At 35.9% G+C, this 19,915-nt stretch overlaps 1 protein-coding gene across 2 annotated transcripts; it reads left to right on the top strand.

Annotated features, from left to right (window-relative positions):
* Positions 1-2,081: 2,081 nt before the first annotated feature.
* LOC127660732 (protein LBH-like) lies at positions 2,082-12,512 on the top strand. 2 transcript variants are annotated; one of them, XM_052151117.1, is made up of 5 exons: positions 2,082-2,281; positions 7,392-7,476; positions 7,708-7,893; positions 9,423-9,639; positions 10,049-12,512. In XM_052151117.1, the coding sequence occupies exons 2-5, from the start codon at positions 7,393-7,395 to the stop codon at positions 10,099-10,101; spliced, it is 540 nt and encodes a 179-aa protein (XP_052007077.1). In that variant the 5' UTR covers positions 2,082-2,281; position 7,392; the 3' UTR covers positions 10,102-12,512. The 2 variants fall into 2 exon arrangements, with proteins under 2 accessions (XP_052007077.1, XP_052007078.1); XM_052151118.1 differs by lacking the exon at positions 7,708-7,893.
* The last annotated feature ends 7,403 nt before the right edge of the window (positions 12,513-19,915 follow it).

Raw genomic sequence — 19,915 nt, 5'->3', positions numbered from 1 at the left:
GAATTTCCTTCCTCCATAGAACTCAGGACAACTTTCACTTTCATTATTTGCAAAAATCAACAAAAGTCAATGGTGACTGAGGCTGGCAGTTCCTTACATGTTGCCAAGCACAGAAAGACACATGGGTTAGGAACAAAATGATGATGAGTAAATGAAGACAGATTTTTTGGGGTGAACTCCAGTATCCTTTTGATCTCAGCTTGACCAAATTTTTAAATATTTGTGTTAAATAGCCAAATTCCCAGTAAAAATCTACAATACCCATAAACATGAAGAAATATTCAGCAATCATATAAGTCGCTGTTACTACAGGATACATACCGTGAATTGCAGCAAAACAGTTTAGCAATAATCTCCAATTCCCATGAAGCATTGTGAATGGCATAATCAGTAATCAGTCGATATAATCAGTCTCTCTTAAACTACTTATATATTTGTATGCCATATATCTGAATATTTTTGCAATGTCCTTAAATTCTGTATATTGTTTTATACTTAATAATGACTTTAAGTCAATCTTTGTATAGTCTATCATAAATGTTTTTTAGTTAATTCCCTCGTAATATATATATATATATATTCTATTTTTATCTTTTAGTCAAAGTTTGTAATGTTGTGATTAATCTCAGAGATGGTAATTTGGAGGTAAAAGTCAAATATATATTTTTTTGTGGTAATGAACATTGTCACAAATGCTGTCGATTGAACTTAAATGAATAATTCACTCAAAAATGAATAATAAATAACTCAATAATATACTCTCATTATTATTCCAGATGTGAGTGACTTCCTTTCTTCAGCTGAACACAAAGAAAGATTTTTAGAGCTTTGAAGCTCCAAAAAGCAAATAAAAGCAGCATAAAAGTAATCCATACAACTCTAGAAGTTTAATCTCTAGAAGTTTTGAAAATTATAACAACTTTTCAACTTAAATCTTCAGCAGTCAACAGTCTTCTTGGCGATCATAATTTTAATTACACTTCCTAGTGGCATCTATTGCTCTGCACATGTCAAGGAATTGTAATCGAGCTTGAAATCATGCATAAATAATGCAACTGCAAGATGTACAGAGAAAAAGGAGTTATATTTTTTTTTTAAGTTCTCACCAAAAACCACTTGGATCTCTTCAGAAGACATAGCTTTAACCACTGGGGTCTCATGGATTACTTTTAAGCTCCCTTTATGTGCTTTTTGGAGCTTTACATTTTTGGTCATCATTCACTTGCATTGTATGGACCTACAGATCTGAGTTATTCTTCTAAATATCTTAGCTTGTGTTCTGCAGATGAAAGAAAGTCATACACATCTGGGATGACATGAGGGTGAGAAAGTGATGAGAGAATTTTCATTTTTGGATGAACTTCTGTTTTTGGCTGTGTGCAGTTTACCACTCTGAATTTCTGAATATGTCTAGTTTTCAGTCTTACCTCAACAGTTTGTGCACTGCATATTTCAGTGCAGATTACTTTGTGAACCCGTAAATAAAATGATTAAAAAAAAATGTTTTATATATATATATGTATATACAATGACCCTTGTAATACCATGGATGAAAATGTTATGTTGTTGTTGTTGTTGTTGTGTGAATTTATGTCAGCAGGGGGAATCAGTGGTCTAGTCTAAATAATCAGACAACAGTCACACAATTCATTATAACACGTTATAACTTCACTCAAACACTTTTCAGTAACATAATGTATATTTAACCCTCTTTCTAATTGAGGGTATTCTTTAATCTTTTTTTCTTCCTATTTCTCATTAATTTTTTTATGCATTTCTCTGTACCTTCTTGCTTATATATTCTGGTACAGCATATTATTTTTTCTTTATTATTTTTTCCCCCCTATATTTAAAGACTTTGACAAGTTTGCCACTCAAAGGGCCATTCAAGAGACTTCTGAACTTACCCGAACCTTTGCGTAATCATCCTCTTCTGAAATCAGAGAGGACAGCAGAGAGATGCTTGACTTGAACAAACAGGCTGCGATGACGATCTCAGTGCGTGCTTCTCATAACCAATCATACGACGATTCATGCTGCAAGCGTTCAGCTCTCAACATGTAAATGAATGACGTTGGCTGGATCACCACAAAAACTGACAGCACTCGACAGTAACTTTCCGCTGCAGGTCAGAACTGTAAGTCAGGTGGTTGGACTCATGTAAACGGAAGTTGTGTGAGTTTCACTCGGTGTTTTGCGGTTTAACGGGAGAATATACCGAGAATAATAACATAGAAGAACATAGAACAAGCTTCAAGAAAAGAAACGGGAGAAAAGAAAGGTAGGCATCTACAATGTTTTGATATGTTAGTCCATTGCACATTTAAAGCTTTAAAAAGAACTATTGGAAATGTTATTAAACAGCGTAAATCTCAGAGAACCAGTTCAAACTATATTGCTGGAAAATAAAGATTTAGATTCACTGCAGTGTCTATTTTGCAGTGTTTGATTAGTTGTGTAAGTTTAGTTCAGGTATTTCGTGTCTCTTTGGTATTAGAGTTGATTATAAATGTCTCTTGGTTTGATGTATAACAACTTTGACTAACTTAAGTCGGTCCCTTTTGTTGTTGTTGTTATTGTGTGTGTGTGTGTGTGTGTGTGTGTGTGTGTGTGTGTGTGTGTGTGTGTGTGTGTGTGTGTGTTTGAACGACAGTAATTGCCTCTAGATGGGGTTTTATATTGATTATGTTTACTGTACATTTGTGTTAAAGGAATAGTTCACCCAAAAATACTAAAACGTCTCTCATCATTTACTCACCCTCATGCCTTCCCAGATGTGTATAACTTTCTTTCTTCTGCTGAACACAAACAAAGATTTTTAGAAGAATATTTCAGCTCTGTTGGTCCACACAATCCAAGTGAATGTGGTCCAAAACTTTGAAGCACCAAAAAGCACATAAAGGCAGCATAAAAGTAATCCATACGACTCCAGTGGTTTAATCCATGTCTTCTGAAGTGATTTAATTGGTTTTGGGTGAGAACTGATCAAAATGTGACTCCATTTTCATAGTATATCTTGACATCTGTCTCCTTGGCGATCATGAAAGACTTCAAGCTCGATTACTTTTCCTAGCGCAATCTAACACTTTGCGCACGCATCAAGCAGTAGGTAAAGTCATCGAGCTTGAAATCATGATTGTACCAAGAGACTGCAATGACAAGACGTCAAATGAAAAGGGAGTTACATGCCTGTTCTCCCCAAAACCAAATGGATAGCTTTAGAAGACATGAATTAAACCACTGGAGTATGGATTAAGCTACATTTATGCTGATTTATGTGCTTTTTAAAACTTCACAATTTTGTACATACAGTTTTGTATGTTTTTATTTTCTGCAGAAGAAAGAAAGTCATATATATCTTGGATGGCATGAGGGTGAGTAAAACTATCCCTTTAAGGCTGTTAAATCAGAATACATTTGAAGGTTTGTGTGTTAAAAACTAAACTGTGGTTGATCATTGCTGTGATTAGATTCATGTCACTGCAAAAGAAAATAATAATAAAAAAGAATAGTTCAAAGTTCATTCAACTTAGGAAAGCTAGTAGAATAGTAGAATATTTCATATTCAACTCAACAATCTCCACACTTTTCAGCCATTATATTTTCAGTCTAGTCTATCTTACATTGATGCACCTCCTTTGAGGTCTATGAGTGTGTTTATGTGTGCATCTGCATATGTGTGTATGCGTGCACCAATGCCCATAAGCATGGGTGGAATTTGAAAGAAATCAGTTTAATATCATTTTAACTCATTGCCAAAGGGTTCTGGCTGCCAGAAGATTTTTGGATTTCAAGCACAGACTTCACGCATGCAAAGTCATGTTTAGATCTTTGGTGTGAGTTCAATTCAGTGAGAGCAATTTATTTAGTTAGTTTTGATCAATTATCAGTCCAGCATAAAGTAAAAGATAGACTTGTTGGATATTGTAGGCTACCTAAAGTTGAACTGTTCAAACAACATTGTAATAAACATTTTGGGATGTTATGGGATGTTTGTTTGTGGTAAATGGCCATGAGTTGTGTTACCTCAGTGTTTCTTGGAGCAAACCCACAAGTCATTCTAAGTTCACTATAATGTGGACTTAAAAGCACTGAATTTAACAGCCTCACCATTCTATGAAGAGCACCACTTAAACAATTACATCCAGCATGTTCCTTATAGCTACTGGTTCCCTGGCAACATAGAGAAATAACTACAGGTCTGTTTAATTTACACTTTTGCCCTTTCATTCTCTTCCTTTTTCCATAAACTTATATTATTACCACTAGTAAAGTTTCCCTTTTTCTTTATAGTTAATGGCTGTGGCCAGTGAATCCTTCCGTGGAAAAAGAAAAATACTGCAAACAGGAAAAATACCAAATGTGAATTCAGTATTTGATTAATATGGGTCGCTGATGTCGATATAACATGGATAGTTTTTATAGGTCTTTGTGCTATCCAGATTTCATCTCCTGAATAATTGAACAGGATTTGAGAGTGTGCGTGTAGATTGGAGTGCTTGTTTGTTGGCATATGTGTTCACAGTTTTATTATCTTCAGTATTCGACTATGACTTCTGTCTATTTAGAACAGGCTGTAAACAGGAAAGAGTCCTGCGGAGCAACATCAGCCTGAGTGAGAATTACAGTGGCCTGTTTTAAAGCACGCTTCTGCATTTGCATACCCACCCTCAGCAGGACAGCAGTGTTGTCCATGTCACAATGTGGTCGAAGCAAAATTTTAGTGGCGTGTTTGGTTGTGTGCATGTTACTTGTTAAAAGCACACTTCTGGTAATCGGATTTAGGCAGAAACATTTTCAGTTAGACAAAGAGGCAGGAAGTGATTGTTTGGGATCACTGATGGAACGAGTATGCAAATGCAGCAACAGACACGTTGGAGCATTAATATAGATCAAAGTATGTTAAAGGAATAGTTGACCCAGAAATTTAGATTTTGTCATCTTTTACTATTTTCTTTCTTCTTTTCTACAAAAGTCTAAATAAAGAACCAAAAGCACAATAAAAGTAGTCCATATGACTCTATACAAGCTATACAATTGCTTTGTGTGAGGAACAGGCCTAAGCTTAAGTTATTATTCACTGATAATCTTCCCCTTGGCTGAAACTTAAAAAACGGCAGATTCAGACGTGTAATACCAGGTTTGACATCTGTAGCTATGTAAGTATTTTGGGAAAAATAATATAGCAAAACAGTTTTTTTGCACGCAAAGACGAGTTTCCGTTACATTTATTAAAAGACTTGCAGTTTAGAGCATGCAGAGCTCACTTATTCTTTAATAGCCTTTTTTAATATCTTGGTGTTTCCATCCATCAGTTTTTATGCGATATTCCAGGACCCGCCGGCGGTTCCAAAGGGTTATGCTTAAAGCATAAACTAAAAAGTTTATGCTTAAAACTTTAAAGTCTCCATATACATAAGCAAGTCATATGAGGTATCATTTGAAAGCTTAGACTCTAAACTTTTCAGATATACCCATCACTTCTGCATTTATGTTACTTAAAATAACAACAAAACAAGGCCTCAAAATATTCGCATTGAAAACTGATGCCCTCTAGAGTTAATGGAGTAGAAATATTAGTATGAAAATAAAAGTCCTTCACATAGCACAAATATGGACAAGTCAAATATCAAATGAAATGTATCGCTCTCAGAAATGTGACTGTACACTAATGCCAGAGTTCGAAAGATTTTCAAAAGAATCACAAAGTGAAAAATAGAATAGTTTCTTTTATGCTCTAATAACTACTGCTGTATGCCCCCAATAGCGAAAATCTGCTTTTACCTTAGGAAGTTCTCTAAAAATTAGCTGTTGTTTACTTGTCCGTGAGCTTGCTTGGCTGAATAATACAATGTTATATCTTATATGTCAAGAACAAAATATGCCATCCAGAAGGAAAAGCTTGCAAAACAATTCATCAGAAAATATATTTTCAACTATTGATCATCGCAAATGGGTGGATCTCAGCTTTCTAATGACACCTAGACTGAGTTCTAGTCCACTCAGAGGCTATTATAATCAATGAAACAACAAGGGTAGTGCTTGAACTGAAAATTAGACTGAATGTCTATGGACGAGCACATCTGTGAGGGCTGAAATTCGTTAGAGCGCCACCTACATTTCAGATCTGTATATTGTGATGGATTGTGAAAGAGAATACAATTTTTTTTTTAGTGCTTTCTGCAACCTAGTAGAATCAAATTATACTATTTATATTCTGTTTATCATAAGATTATAAACACATACAATATTATTTATGAATAATTTGAGTCTTTTTTAATTTATTTATTTATTTGGGTGGTTCTCTGAATTTTTTTTTGTAATTAGTCCACAGTATGTGTGAATGGTGATCTTTTAAATTTGAGTGTGAAAAATTGTGGATGGCTGCCCATTGGGGTTAATGCAAAACAGAATTTGTTCTTGTGTGTCACGTACCCGTTTGCGATGCGGCAAGTTTGAAAAATGTGGCCTCCAATGCTCCAACTATGCAATTGCATGGCTTTAGAAGACTCTGGCCCAAATGATGCACTATACACTATGCACTTACAGAGTACACTATGCATTCAGCCATGTAGTGTACACATTTTCAAAGTGTAGTATCATCCCAGATGCAATATTTAATTTTTTTCACTACACGGAAGCAATTAACGTTTAACATCTGATGGAAGTGACGTTTCACACGCAAGTGATGTGTTGCCGCTCAGTTCAACACTTACATCTAAAATAATGTACAAATGTATGACGTGTCATCCGGGTACTCATAGTACACTTCTTTTTGTTGCATTTTCAGTGTCACTAAAAAATGCCATAGAATAGTGCAGTAGTGCGCACCTTCTGAATGTAGCGCACAAGTCCTATGAAGTAATTTTATGACATATTGATGGGTGTTTATCAGTATAAATCACAATCCAGTTTCCTTGAATGAAAATCAGAAGACTTTCTTTACAAGATTTCCTTTTGTGTTTCACGGAAGAAAGAAAATGAAACAATGTTGGAATTAAAAGGGGGTTATGAAATGATGACAACATTTTCATTTTAGGGAGGGCTATTCTTTTAATATTGAAATACTCTTTCATAAAAGGTCACCAAAGGTAATTTATTTGTGGATTGGAGCGTTATAATCTAAATTGATGTTCTCATTACAATATACACAGTTCAGAATTACATATGTCTCTTTCATATCTATCTATTTCCTTTATGTTTGTTAAATGATGACAAAAATGTGATACTTTATAAATACATAAACTTCCTGATTTCATTCAGTAGATACATCCATCTGCAGACCTTTACTTGTTCAAATAAAACAGAAGTGAAACTGATTTAATAATTATGGTGAACATTGTATGGTTTGCGTGAATTATAGGCTAATGTACATTTCATTTTCTTAACAGAATGACAGATATAATGAACAACCCAGAACACAGTCGAGGAGAATTCACTGTGAGTGATTCAGAAGAGCAAGGCGTTTCCTTTCAGGTTGGTGTATAATCCAAGTCTATTCATTGGTCATTTCATCCACTGACACCTGCCTTCTCTTTTTAAATATTTAGTAGGGATGTCATAAAATATCAATATTTTGATTATTGATCAGCACGTTATTTTATCGATATATTTTTGAGGCATCGATATATTAAAATTAGTCGACATTTAAATTAGAAGCCCGATTTGCATGCTTTCCAATTCACTCAGTTGGCCTCTGTTTAACAGTCTGGAGTAATAGTGTTGGGAGACCACAAGAGGGCGATATACCATTTACTGAAGCCGGTCGCGGTCAGGATCAAACACACTAACACAGACACAGGTCGAGCTGAAGCGGCGCAGATGGCAGTCCAAAGTTATGAAGGTTTTTGTACTTTTTCAAGAATGAACAAAGTGACGTTGATGAGTTTGCAGGTTAGTGAAACTGCGCAAATGGAGCGATTAGAAATGACAACATTTATTATCCAATTTCTCTGTATGTCAAGCTGTGAAACCATGAAAAGACATACTTGTTACTGAAAATACATTGTGTAGGCTCAATGAAAAATACTTATACACAATATATCATCCAGTTTACCAAAGTTGTGTTGAGAAATACCTTTGAAAAGGCAAAGATTATTCGGCAAAGAGAAGCCCTATTTATAACAGAAATGTATATCTCATATGAGTGGAACTGTCAATTTATCAAAAATTAACCCAAAAATCAACATTAACTCACCATTATGTTGTTACAAAACTGAAAACTTCCTTTCTCCATGGAACACAAATGGTGAATTTTTGAAGAATATCGTCTGTTTTTTTTTTTTTTCTCTCAATATAATGAAATTAAAAAGGGACTGGGGCTCTCAAGCTTGACAAAATTGACAAAAAATTACAAAATATTTTAATTAAAGAAGTCTCATGCACTACATTCCAATTCTTCTGAAGCTATACAATAGTTTTGTGTAATTTTTCATTATTCACTGAATATCTTCGCTGTAGCCCTTAATCCACATCAAATATGTCAGTGACATCAAATGTTATTGGATCTTCCATGTGTCATGACATCAAACCTGATGCAATGCGTCTAATGCCGCCATGTTTGGTTTGAGAGCTACGGCACAAGACAAGATTTCCATTGAATAATGACTTAAATTTCAGTCTGTTCTTCACCGATCAATATATTAGGATAATTATGCTGCCTTTTTTTTTTTTTTTTTTTGCCATTTTGGACCTTGACATCTGCAGTCCACTTATTTTCATTAGTTGCAAAGATCATTCTTAAGAAATGAACCATTAGTGTTTTTTTTATCGGACATACGGTTTTGAACAACATCTGGGTGAGTAAATGAGACAGAATTTTTGTGTCAGTAACTTTAAAGGTGCACTCAGTAATTCTAATCCAATACACTTTTTGTCAAATTCTGCAAATATCTCCTCACTGTCTGCTAGCTCTCAGTTCTGTGGGTGGGCTGAAAAAAAATCTAGTATTTGTATCCAGCCCTGGCTCTGTAAATGGGATAAAAACAAAGTGGATCAGACCGATCCACACAACACTACTCCAGCCAGTCAGCAACAGGGAGAGGTTCTTGCACGTGCACAGGATGGGGGGTGGGGGCAGAGCAAGAGGGAAATTCATTAGAAGAGCGACGACAAATCTGGCTGATGTGAACTTTCTAAACGCCAAGGAGGACAAATGGCTGAGAAAAAGGTCAGACAAATATAAACTAAAAAAGAAGGATTATGATAAGTCGAGGGCTAGGAGCGTTAACCTTGGCAAGGCTTTTCAGCGTGCATGAATTTGGGGGGGGGCAGAGCTTCCAAAGGAGCACTGAAGGAAGGGGTGTGTTTGTTTTGGCAGTTGAGTTCGAAAATCAACAGTGTTTCTCTGGAATCGTTGAGTGCACATTTAAGCAAAATTTTAAACAACTGATCAATCACACAGATAAAATATCTCTGTTTAGATTTTCCCAGACACACAGGAGCGCAACCCCAAGTTATCCAAACGGCTGCCCTCCATCGTGGTGGAGCCCACAGAGGGAGAGGTGGAGAGCGGAGAGTTACGGTGGCCCCCAGATGACCTGAGAAGTACAAACTCTTCCAGCCATAAGCACACACCCTCCCAAGAGATCACACAGATGTCGGATTCACCGACCCAGATAACTAACAGCAAGAGTGCAGGTGTGTGAGAGTACTGAGAGAATAAGCCACATTTATCTCTCATTCACAATGAATCATTGCAATTAATCATTTTGTCTTGTTTTCCAGTAAAAATATCTAAACATCCTTAAAACATGATACATTTACTTATATTAAGACTTTTCTTTAGAGAACATATCTTTATTTGTACATTTGTATATCCCATTGTCAAATTGTTCTTGTTTTAACCACAAGCCACACTAAATGTAATTTTGAATTAACTTAATTCAAAATATTGTCATTCAAAAAACAAGTCTCTACATCTTTGGCAATTTTGCTTCTCAAGAAAATGTGTCCTGTTGTAAGGATGTTCCCAAGAAGTTGGAATTGTGCAATGTTATTATTACGCATGCATTTCATAAATATGTATGCATTTTATTTCTCCTCTCAGATGAAGCCATGTGCAGCAGTGTGGAAAATTCAGCAGCTGCCGAGCGTAACTGAAATGTAATAAAGACGTTATCGCAAGTCTTTTCTTATCACAAGTCTCAGTTCACACTCTGAAAATTCACACTTAGAAACACATACACACTTACAACGACATGAGCAGCCAGTTTGGCAGGCAGGTGTAAATAAGATCACAATGCCATATCTGAGCACCTTTTACAACACATTCATGGCTTTAAAGAGACTCCTTTTCAACACTTTTTAAAAATCTTTTCTGGTTTTCAAGATCAAACTAATTTAATAAGGACTACTGAGTTTGTAATAGGACAGTACTGGCTTTACAAAAACAAAACAAAAAAATACAGTTTAGTTTACATCACAGCAATGATTCTCTGCTTGCTATTGCTAATAGCTATGCTATTGCTAGTCATAAGTCGGTGGTATTAGGGGCGGGACATTCACATTCTAAAAAGCATTTGATTGGACACAACCAAAGTGGGATAGTGCAGTGGGAGTCATCAATATGTCTTTCTCTGTACTCCAGAAAGAGAAAACCTATAAATGTTAACTTTTTTTATGTATGCTAATAGTGAATTTTGCCAAAGCTTAGGAGTACACTAGCATACTGTATATATTGCCTTGAAGCAAACTGACATGGACTAGAAGCCACAAAATGGGGTCTTTAAACAAACAAGATAGCATGGCCTTAAACATGACTTAACCAAGTGTAAGATATTACATTATTAATTCTAAATCAAATGCGTTGTTTGACCTCTCTATAACCACTTCTGGTTTGGGAAGCTTTACATCTAAATAGATGTATTGATTTGGTATAGATCTTTTTCACAGACTGTGATGACGTGCTTATTTAGCAGCGTAAATCTCTCAAAAATTATATTATAAATGTTTTAAATATTGAGTGTAAATTTATAACATTATGCTTATTGTTACATTATCCTGGAACTAGTTTTAAAAACTGAATTACTACAGCTGTGAGGGGGTTTCCATTACAGCTGCTGAGAAAGCGTGACAGTAAATTAGGCATCATCTCCCATCTGACTGTCTTAACCCACCACTCTCTATTTTTCATCTTCTGGAAAATCATTCAAATGTAATAGTTGTTTCGGAGCAAATGGGTAAGTGAAAATAATATTTGCTGTGATCTCCCATTCACTGCTGTCGAAGTTTACCCTGCAAAGTTTTACTTTCGCGTTCCAAACCAGGACTGTGAAAAAGGTCTATTATGCCTTTCAATTTGATGTATCCCAAAAACCCTGTTCACTCTCTATAATCAGACTATTGCAGTGACCACTTTGAATCTCACATTCATGTGAACATTATTCATTACACTCTCAATGGTTGAAAACATTCTCTGCACCATCTGGCTGAAGCTTGTGAGGAAGAGTTGCAACAGAACTTCAGACATGTCAATCATTACGAGGACAAGGACTTAAATATCTCTCCAAGCTCTGTATGACTCTCTGCAGATTACAAATATTAGAGTCTTTCAAAGCTGTGCTAAACATGCACTATAGCTGGAGCTGGAATCCCCCACTGGACAGAGACTGCCTTTTTTATATGCTGGGTTCAGCTTAAATATCTGCCATTAATTAGTGTTGTTTATTAAGGCAACCATCACTATCACTACAGAGTGCAACGGTCTGGTTCTGGAATAAAAAAGTTAAATATAATGTGTTTAATTTACCCCATTGATAGTTATTTTTAAACTCTTTCTTACTTATAAACCTATACAGACAGACAGTAGGTGAGCTTACTTTTGCCATTCTACAAATGTGCTATTTACAGTCAGCTTTGATCTATTTATTAAAAGCTAAATTATATGATAAGAAAGAGAGTAGTATTCAGCTTGTCATCTCAACATGCTTCATGTAGAATAAAAAAGCTTTTATTAGGTTATGACTGGAGTCTTCATCCTATACATGATTTTAAACATATTTCAAAAGTATTCTTCATTTCTTTAGGGGTAAAAACATTTTAATGAGGAAAAGAATACTGAGTGCACCTTTAATATATAAATCCCCATGGTGAAACTGGCTTGATGTGTGTGTATATTGTATAGAGTCTATATTTTAAAATCATTTTGTTTACTGTAACATTGTTATACTACTGTAACTAGAGGCTTGTGTTTGCTTTAACACACATCATCACTATCAGAGGAGACGCCATCTCCTTTTATTATTGTTCTGGTTTGCATGCATTGAAAATGTCTCTTGGTCCTTGTTTTTAATTTATAAAATTAACCAGCAGATGCATCTTCTGGAAAGCTTTTAGGTTAATCCTGATCAGACCATGTACAAATGTTTCTTTTATTTCATTTTATTGCCCTCTTTCAGTTAAAAAAATATAATAATAATAATAATTGAAGTTTTTAAACAGGACAGTTGTTCCTAATATGTATATGTTGTTGATCAGATTTTTTTCTTCAGTTTAGTTAATAAAGATTAATATTAGATAACAGCTGAGTTTGTGTTTGTGTTCTTCATCCATTAAGATTAAGAACTGATCTGCATCATGCAATAGCGTATTATATTTACAGCATTTAGCTTTTTTTCTTTGAAAATGTTATTGGGTTTGGATTATGTGCACTGTTAAGTATTTTTAAGCTCATACAACAAGATGTCATCTTGTCAGATGTCAGGGTTGGGAGGTTTACTTTTGAAATGTATTCCACTACAGATTACAGAATACATGCTCTAAAATATAATTTATAACGTATTCTGTTAGATTACTCAAGGTCAGTAATGTATTCTAAATACTTTGGATTACTTCTTCAGCACTAGTAGATTTTTTCACTTGTTTTGACTATAAAAACTCTGCCAGTACTGTAAGACAAAATACACATGTTAAAAATACATTCACCGCATCACCGCTGTTCAAATGCACGTTGGATCGCATCATTTATATGTATAAATGTTTTCCATCTGAAAGGACTAAATATTAAATTAAACAAATGATAATAAAATGCAAAGTAATCTCTTCAGTAATCAAAATACATTTTGAATGTAACTGTATTCTAATTACCAATGATTTAAACATGTAACTGTAGTGGAATACAATTACTTACATTTTGTATTTTAAATTACATTACATGTAATTAATGTTACATGTTACAGTTACATGTATTCATATACTTCCCAACCCTGTCAGATGTTATGATGTTTTCCGGTGACTTTTTCTGGCATTCCCAAACTGGGAAACAATTTCAAAGTTCTTGAGGAGCATCTAATACTGTCAATCACCAAAAAAATGCTAGTTATTTTGAATAACTTTCAACTCTAACACATCTGTGTGTCCTTTTGCTTCATTTTAAAATGAATCATAATGATGATTATGATTAATTTTGTTATCAATGTGCAATACGATTCTGTTCATTAACATTAGTAAACGCATTCCTATATTTACTGTGCATTTTCACATTGAGAATAAATGGGTTCATCCAAAAGCTGAAAAGTTTTGCTTTCAGAGGATTTATATGGAGTTAGGATGAAAATAAGTTGCATTTCAAACTTTTCTGAGACCAGTGCATACAGACAGCACACTGGAAGTTAAGTCATTCACTAAATAGGGAGCAAGGGAAGAAAACCTTCACCTCTGCTGTTCTTCGGCTCGGGAAGAACACCAATTCGCGAACAAGCGCCACTTTAGGGCGTAAAGTTGCCTGGTGGAGGGTGCCCCATCCCTGAAGGTCCTTCCTCAGGGGAATTTTCCAGGGAGGTGCTGTTGCGAGGAGCATAAGATCCGAGAACCAGGTCCGGGTGGGCCAGTAAGGGGCCACCAGGATGACCTGTTTCTAGTCCTCCCTGATCTTGCACAGCACCAGTGCAAGGAGGCTCACTGGGGGAAATGCGTACTTGCGCAGCCCCCGGGAGCGTTGAGAAACCGTGACTTGTCAACATTGCGCATCTCGACCATGTTCAGCCAGAGGTTGCACTCCTGGACCACGAGGGTGGCCATCGCCCGCCCGAGTGCCTACGCTGTGACCTTCGTAGGTCTGAGAGCGAGGTTGGAGGCAGAGCGCAGTTCATGCAGCACTACCCAGGTGCAGATCATTGTTTTGATGATTTAAAACTCAATATAGTTTTAAAATTCTCATCTCTTTGTGAGAACATTAAACCCACGTTTAGCTCCACACAATGGATATTTAACTTCAGAACTGCTGCGATACATGTAATGAACCGTGCAATATCGTTTTGCAAACATTTTGCCACAGGCACATAATGTTCATGAGATCAGGCTAAATAATTTTGTTAGTAACCTAAAAGATGCAATTCATGTGGTGACATCTAAATTAACTGATTTAAGTCAAAATTATTTTTTGATACAAAAATATTTTTTGATAAGACTGAATCAACCTTAAGTTCCATAAAAAAAAAGTAAATTTCAAGGGTCTAATAAGTTAGAAAAAGAAAATAGTGCATTAATTGTGATTGTCAGTGATGCGTCAATTTGTGATATAAGACCATTTTAAAACCAAGAAGCTGTCATTGGTCAAATCCCTTAAACATTTGCTATCTCTAAAAATCACAGGATGTCCTTTTTAAGATATACCAGGCACTTAACTGTGGCATGTAAAAAAAAGTCCTCCACAGAGGACAAAAATCAATTGCTCGGACTCAAGAGGTTTAGTACCCCTGGCGTTTATGTTGACAGACACTGAGATAATTGCAAACGAAAGGAAAGAAACAGAAGAAGAAAAAAAAACAGGTTTAATGGGATAAGAGTTCCGAATATGGCTTGTACAAAATGCAAAAGACAGACAAGGTGTGAAAAAGTGGTGCACTTAAGACAACACAAGCATTTTGAGTTCAATCACAGTCATTCAAGAAACTGAGATTATTATGAATAAGATGAGTTTAAAATGCCTTGAGTGCCCTTGTGTTTGAAGAGCACTGGGACCTTAAGAGGAAGGGGGCATGAAGAGATTAAGTGTTCCGTGGAGCTCGATGACCTCTCTGTGATTATCATGACCATGATGACTCCAGTTCTGTCTGCAGCATTTGACAGGGCATTTGCCTACCCACTGATCCAGAAACCCCCTGACTACCATGACATCATACTTAGATTGATTTGACCTGGCTCTCTAGTTTTAATGTCCCTGTCCAAAATGTAAGCAACTCTTATGCCATTTTAAATATCTGAAGTTCCCTCGTGAACACGCAGGCCACTGTGAAAAAACTTCTCCCACAGCGCTCATAAACGCACAACAGACATACACATTTTCACTGAAAAATTACCCTCTGTACACTTCAGAATGTTTCACAACAAAACCCACCGTTTGCTTTCAGAAGACATGGAATTATTTTGAGTGAACTATTCCTTTAAAATATATAAGCCTACACTCTAACTGACACAAAAGTCGAACATTTCCAGATTCACATTGGCCATCCTCAGTTAATGTCATTGTTTTCCTTTTATCTCATTCTACTTCAGTCGAAACCCCTCCATGCTGGGTAACTATGGTGATGGTTCAATATAGGGGTTTGGTTACATCAGACATGGATAGTGGCACTTGACCCAGTTCAGCAGGAGCCTGATTAGTAACACAGCTATCTGCTGCATAATGCTCATCACCATCATCATTACCATTGTCATTATCATCAGAGGCAATGTCCCAATCTTACATCTTTGTTTGCTCGTGACATTTGGTGAGATTTAGTCTATTTTACTCTTTTGTAATATATCAAGGGCAAAAATGCATCAAATCTCTGCTTGGAGGTGTGCCTCCCATTGAACAGTCTGCCATACAGAAAAGTGCTCTGGTAAAGTCTCTCTCTTTATTTAAAGAAAGATATTTTCTTTTCAGTCATGGCTTGTATCTTCTCCTGCCTTCTGATGGCTTCAAACGTCTAGTTTCAAATACAGCAAGGTGAGATGGTGAAGCTTAAACACCTCCATCTACACACACAATGATATCCTCTGCTAACAGCATTGATGCAAACATTTAATAGGTCAATGTGATGCTTTTAGCACTAAAAATAAAACCAGTCAGATCTAGCATTTTTTCATTTTTGGTGTCACTCTACAACAAGCACCATTATTATCTCTTTGTTCAGTTTATGTTTAATACCTCACACGAGTGTTTAATAGCACTGTTAATTTCAATGCACATTACTGTATTGTGATTTTATTTAAAGGAGAATTAGGTAATTAAGTAGTAGAAGTAGGTAAATGTCAAAGCTTAAATGGGATAGTTCACCCTCATGCCATCCCAGATGTGTGTGACTTTCTTTATTCTGCTGAAACAAGCAAAGATTTTTATATATCTCAGTTCTGAAAATTTCAGCTCTGTAGGTCCATACAATGCAAATGAATGGTAACCAGAACTTGGAAGCTCCAAAAAGCAAATAAGGGCCACATAAAAGTAATCCAAACGACTCCGGTAGTTAAATCTATATCTTCAGAGTGATATGCGGTAAGTGTGGGTGAGAAACAGGTCAATATTTAAGTCCTTTCTTTACTACAAATCTCCAATATCACTTTTACTTTCACATTCTTTCACATCTGAAAGTGAAAGAAAGTCACTTCTGAAAGACATTAATTAAACCACTTGAGACTTATTGATTATTTTTATGCTGTCTTCATTTGATTTTGAGCTTCAACATTTTGGTCACCATTCACTTGCATTGTATGAAAAAAATATTTGTTGTGTTCAGCAGAAGAAAGAAAGTCACACATCTGGGATGGCATGAGGGTGAGTAAATGATGAGAGAATTTTCATTTTGGGGTGAACTATCCCCTTAACGTGTAGAGGCAACTATAAATAAGCACTAAGTTGCTTTTTTGCTCCGTTTGTTTGAGTGGCCTTACATAGCAACATTGGCAACAGTGCCCGTCAACTTTTTTAGCCTACTGGGTTCTGGAAGTATTTGTCCCATTCATTTCTTGCATGGACTTTTAATAAAATCCTCCATAAAAGAGTTGTAAGACATGAACCTAAGCAAACAGCTCAGAGTTAAATCACAACATTACAAACTTCATTTTGAGGCTAAAAATTATTTGAAAATCAAACAAAAAGACAAAGGTACAAGACTGTGTTCTTACCATCTTTCACAAGGGTGTAGTATTATACATGCAGAAGAATTAAAACAACATGATTTGAATCTAGGAAAACCCCAACCTTTTTAATCCTGGAATTCCTCAACATCATAAATTAATGGATCAAGCATCAACTTCCTACTGAAGGCCTGTCTTTGGACAATAAAATAGTCAAGACACTCTAAACAACCTAATTTAAAGCAAAAGGAGTCATTGGTCAGAAATGCCCCTCAGCATGACCTTCTGAACTTCCACACAGAGTTAATGCAGACTTTTCCTTGAAAGGTTTCCAAAAGACCATCAGATTTGCACGACTGAAATACTAACACATTTCATCTTAATTCAACAACATTCTACACAAAGTCACAGTACTTTACCGATTTAACCTTCTCAAATGTACACAATGCATTTAAGTCCACGATTTATACAATACCTAGGCTTGCTAAAATTGCTTTGAACTGTGGCAACTGGTAAAACTGATATGTATTTTTCCCATGTTTGATTTTTAAACGACACCCCCAAAAATCCTGAATACGGTTATGTCCTTGGTTCAATGTCATTCCCACAAAGCCATCCGTTAATTGAAGACACATGCTGTGTCCACGCATTCAACTGATCACAATGTATAATCAGGACATTAATAACGTGAAAAATTACTATTACAATTTGAATGTATTTTTCAAAACTTCTTAAACTACTTCAAAGACAATGATATCTTTGCAGATTCTTGGCATTCTAGCTGTCAGTTTGTCCAGAAACTCAGGTGACATTTCACCCCACACTTCCTGTAGCACTTGCCATAGATGTGACTGTTTTGTCAGGTGCTTCTTACGCACCTTACAGTCTAGCTGTTCCCAAAAAAGCTCATTAGGGTTAAGATCATAACACTCTTTTCCAATTATCTGTTGTCCAATGTCTGTGTTTCTTTGCCCATTCTAACCTTTTCTTTTTGTTTTATGTTTCAAAAGGCTTTTTCTTTGCAATGTTTCCCATAAGGCCTGCACCCCTGAGTCATCTCTTTACTTTTGTACATGAAACTGGTGTTGAGCGGGTAGAATTCAATGAAGCTGTCAGCCGAGGACATGTGAGATGTCTATTTCTCAAACTAGAGACTGATGTACTTGTACTCTTGTTTAGTTGTACATCTGGCCTTACACATCTCTTTCTGTCCTTGTTAGAGTCAGTTGTCCTTTGTCTTTGAAGACTATAATGTACACCTTTGTATGAAATCTCTTTCAAGCATTGAATAGCCTTCACTCCTCAAAACAATGATTGACTGATGAAGAAAAATCTAAACGTCTAAAGAAAGATGTTTCTTTTTTGCCATTTTTGACCAAATATTGACCTTAAGACATGCCAGTCTATTGCATAGTGTGGCAACTCAAACACAAACACAAAGACAATGTTAAGTTTCATTTAAGGAACAAAATAGTTTTCGACTGTGTTTGATATAATGGCAAGTGATTTTCTAGTATAAAAGGATCAATTTAGCATGATTACTCAAGGATAAGGTGTTGGAGTGATGGCTGCTGGAAATTGGTCCTGTCTAGATCTGATCAAAAATATCTTTATTCAAATAGTGATGGTGCTGTTTTTTACATCAGTAATGTCCTGACTATACTTTGTGATCAGTTGAATGCCATTTTGGAGAATTAAAGTACCAATTTCCTTCTGAACCAGCAAAATTTGTACATTATTCCAAACTTTTGGCCACCAGTGTATGTACGTGCATAATTCTTTAATTGAGTATAAATGTGTTTATAGTTTTTGTGTATAATAAGTACATCTGTAGAATTAAAAGACACATAGCTCAGAAATAGGTTTATTCATTCTTTTAAAAGATAAACAAAAAGAGTGCATATGGTCTTTACCAGAAAATACATTCAATCAGTCAGAAAATTAATAAACCAAAACAGTCGTGTTATTCTAAGTAATTCTAATTCAAGAATGTACAGTTACCTAATCAAATGACTAATTGCCATGTTTTTACACTATGGGAAATTCTTCATTTCCCAGCATGTATCTGCATGTACGAATCTTAATGATGTATTATAAGTATTGGGTGAAGTAATTTGAGAGTAAGGGAAACTACACACACACACAAACGCATGCACACACACACACACACACACACACACACCACAAACATTCAAAGATTTCCATTATTACACCTTTATTGTGTTTTAATATTAATATACAATTTTACAGTACAACCTATTTCCTTAATGTCATCCATTTGCTGACCTCACAACCTACACATCCCTGATTATTTCACACCTCTCTGTGTTTTTTCCCTGTGTGTGTGTTTGTTTGTGTGTGTGTGTGTGTGTGTGTGTGTGTATTTGTGTGCTTAATGTGCTCACTGTGTCACCTATTATGGCAGGTCTGGCTCAGGTGACATATGGATCATGAAGAGCTTGTCACGTGTCTGTCAGTCAGTGATTGTTTGTGAAAAGAGCTTTCATGAGAACTCCATTATAAGCCTTTCGGTGAGTATTGGGGGTGAGGCTTAGGTCAGCGTGCACAAAAACATTAAAACCAGCAGCGTCACTCCATTTTCCCTGCTGAAAAACAGCATAAACCAATATAAGCTGGATTGCTGGTTGTGAAGATGGGAACGTGGTCATCTGTCAGTGGGGAGAGAGGAAGTGGTAAGAGCCATCACCTTGTGATTGCTGACTCTAAATACCTGTGTCTCATTTCAGTGACTCCGGAGACGGGCATTAAAAGGCCAGCGGAATCCGGAGAGAGAGTCCGAGTCACACACTCACAACCTGACTAGAGCTAAATGCTGGAAAGCTGTTGATTTTGTTGT

Source organism: Xyrauchen texanus, chromosome 20, assembly GCF_025860055.1.
Source record: "Xyrauchen texanus isolate HMW12.3.18 chromosome 20, RBS_HiC_50CHRs, whole genome shotgun sequence".
In the NCBI taxonomy this organism is placed as follows: domain Eukaryota; kingdom Metazoa; phylum Chordata; class Actinopteri; order Cypriniformes; family Catostomidae; genus Xyrauchen; species Xyrauchen texanus.
Note: the sequence above shows the minus strand (reverse complement) of the source record. Positions and strands in the feature narration are given on the sequence as shown.

Coding starts and splice junctions, on each gene's coding strand:
- LOC127660732 (XM_052151117.1), top strand. CDS start 7,393: ATGACAGATATAATGAACAACCCAGAACACAGTCGAGGAGAATTCACT. Junction 7,894..9,422: donor TGACGTTGATGAGTTTGCAG/GTTAGTGAAACT, acceptor ATCTCTGTTTAG/ATTTTCCCAGACACACAGGA. Junction 9,640..10,048: donor AACTAACAGCAAGAGTGCAG/GTGTGTGAGAGT, acceptor TTCTCCTCTCAG/ATGAAGCCATGTGCAGCAGT.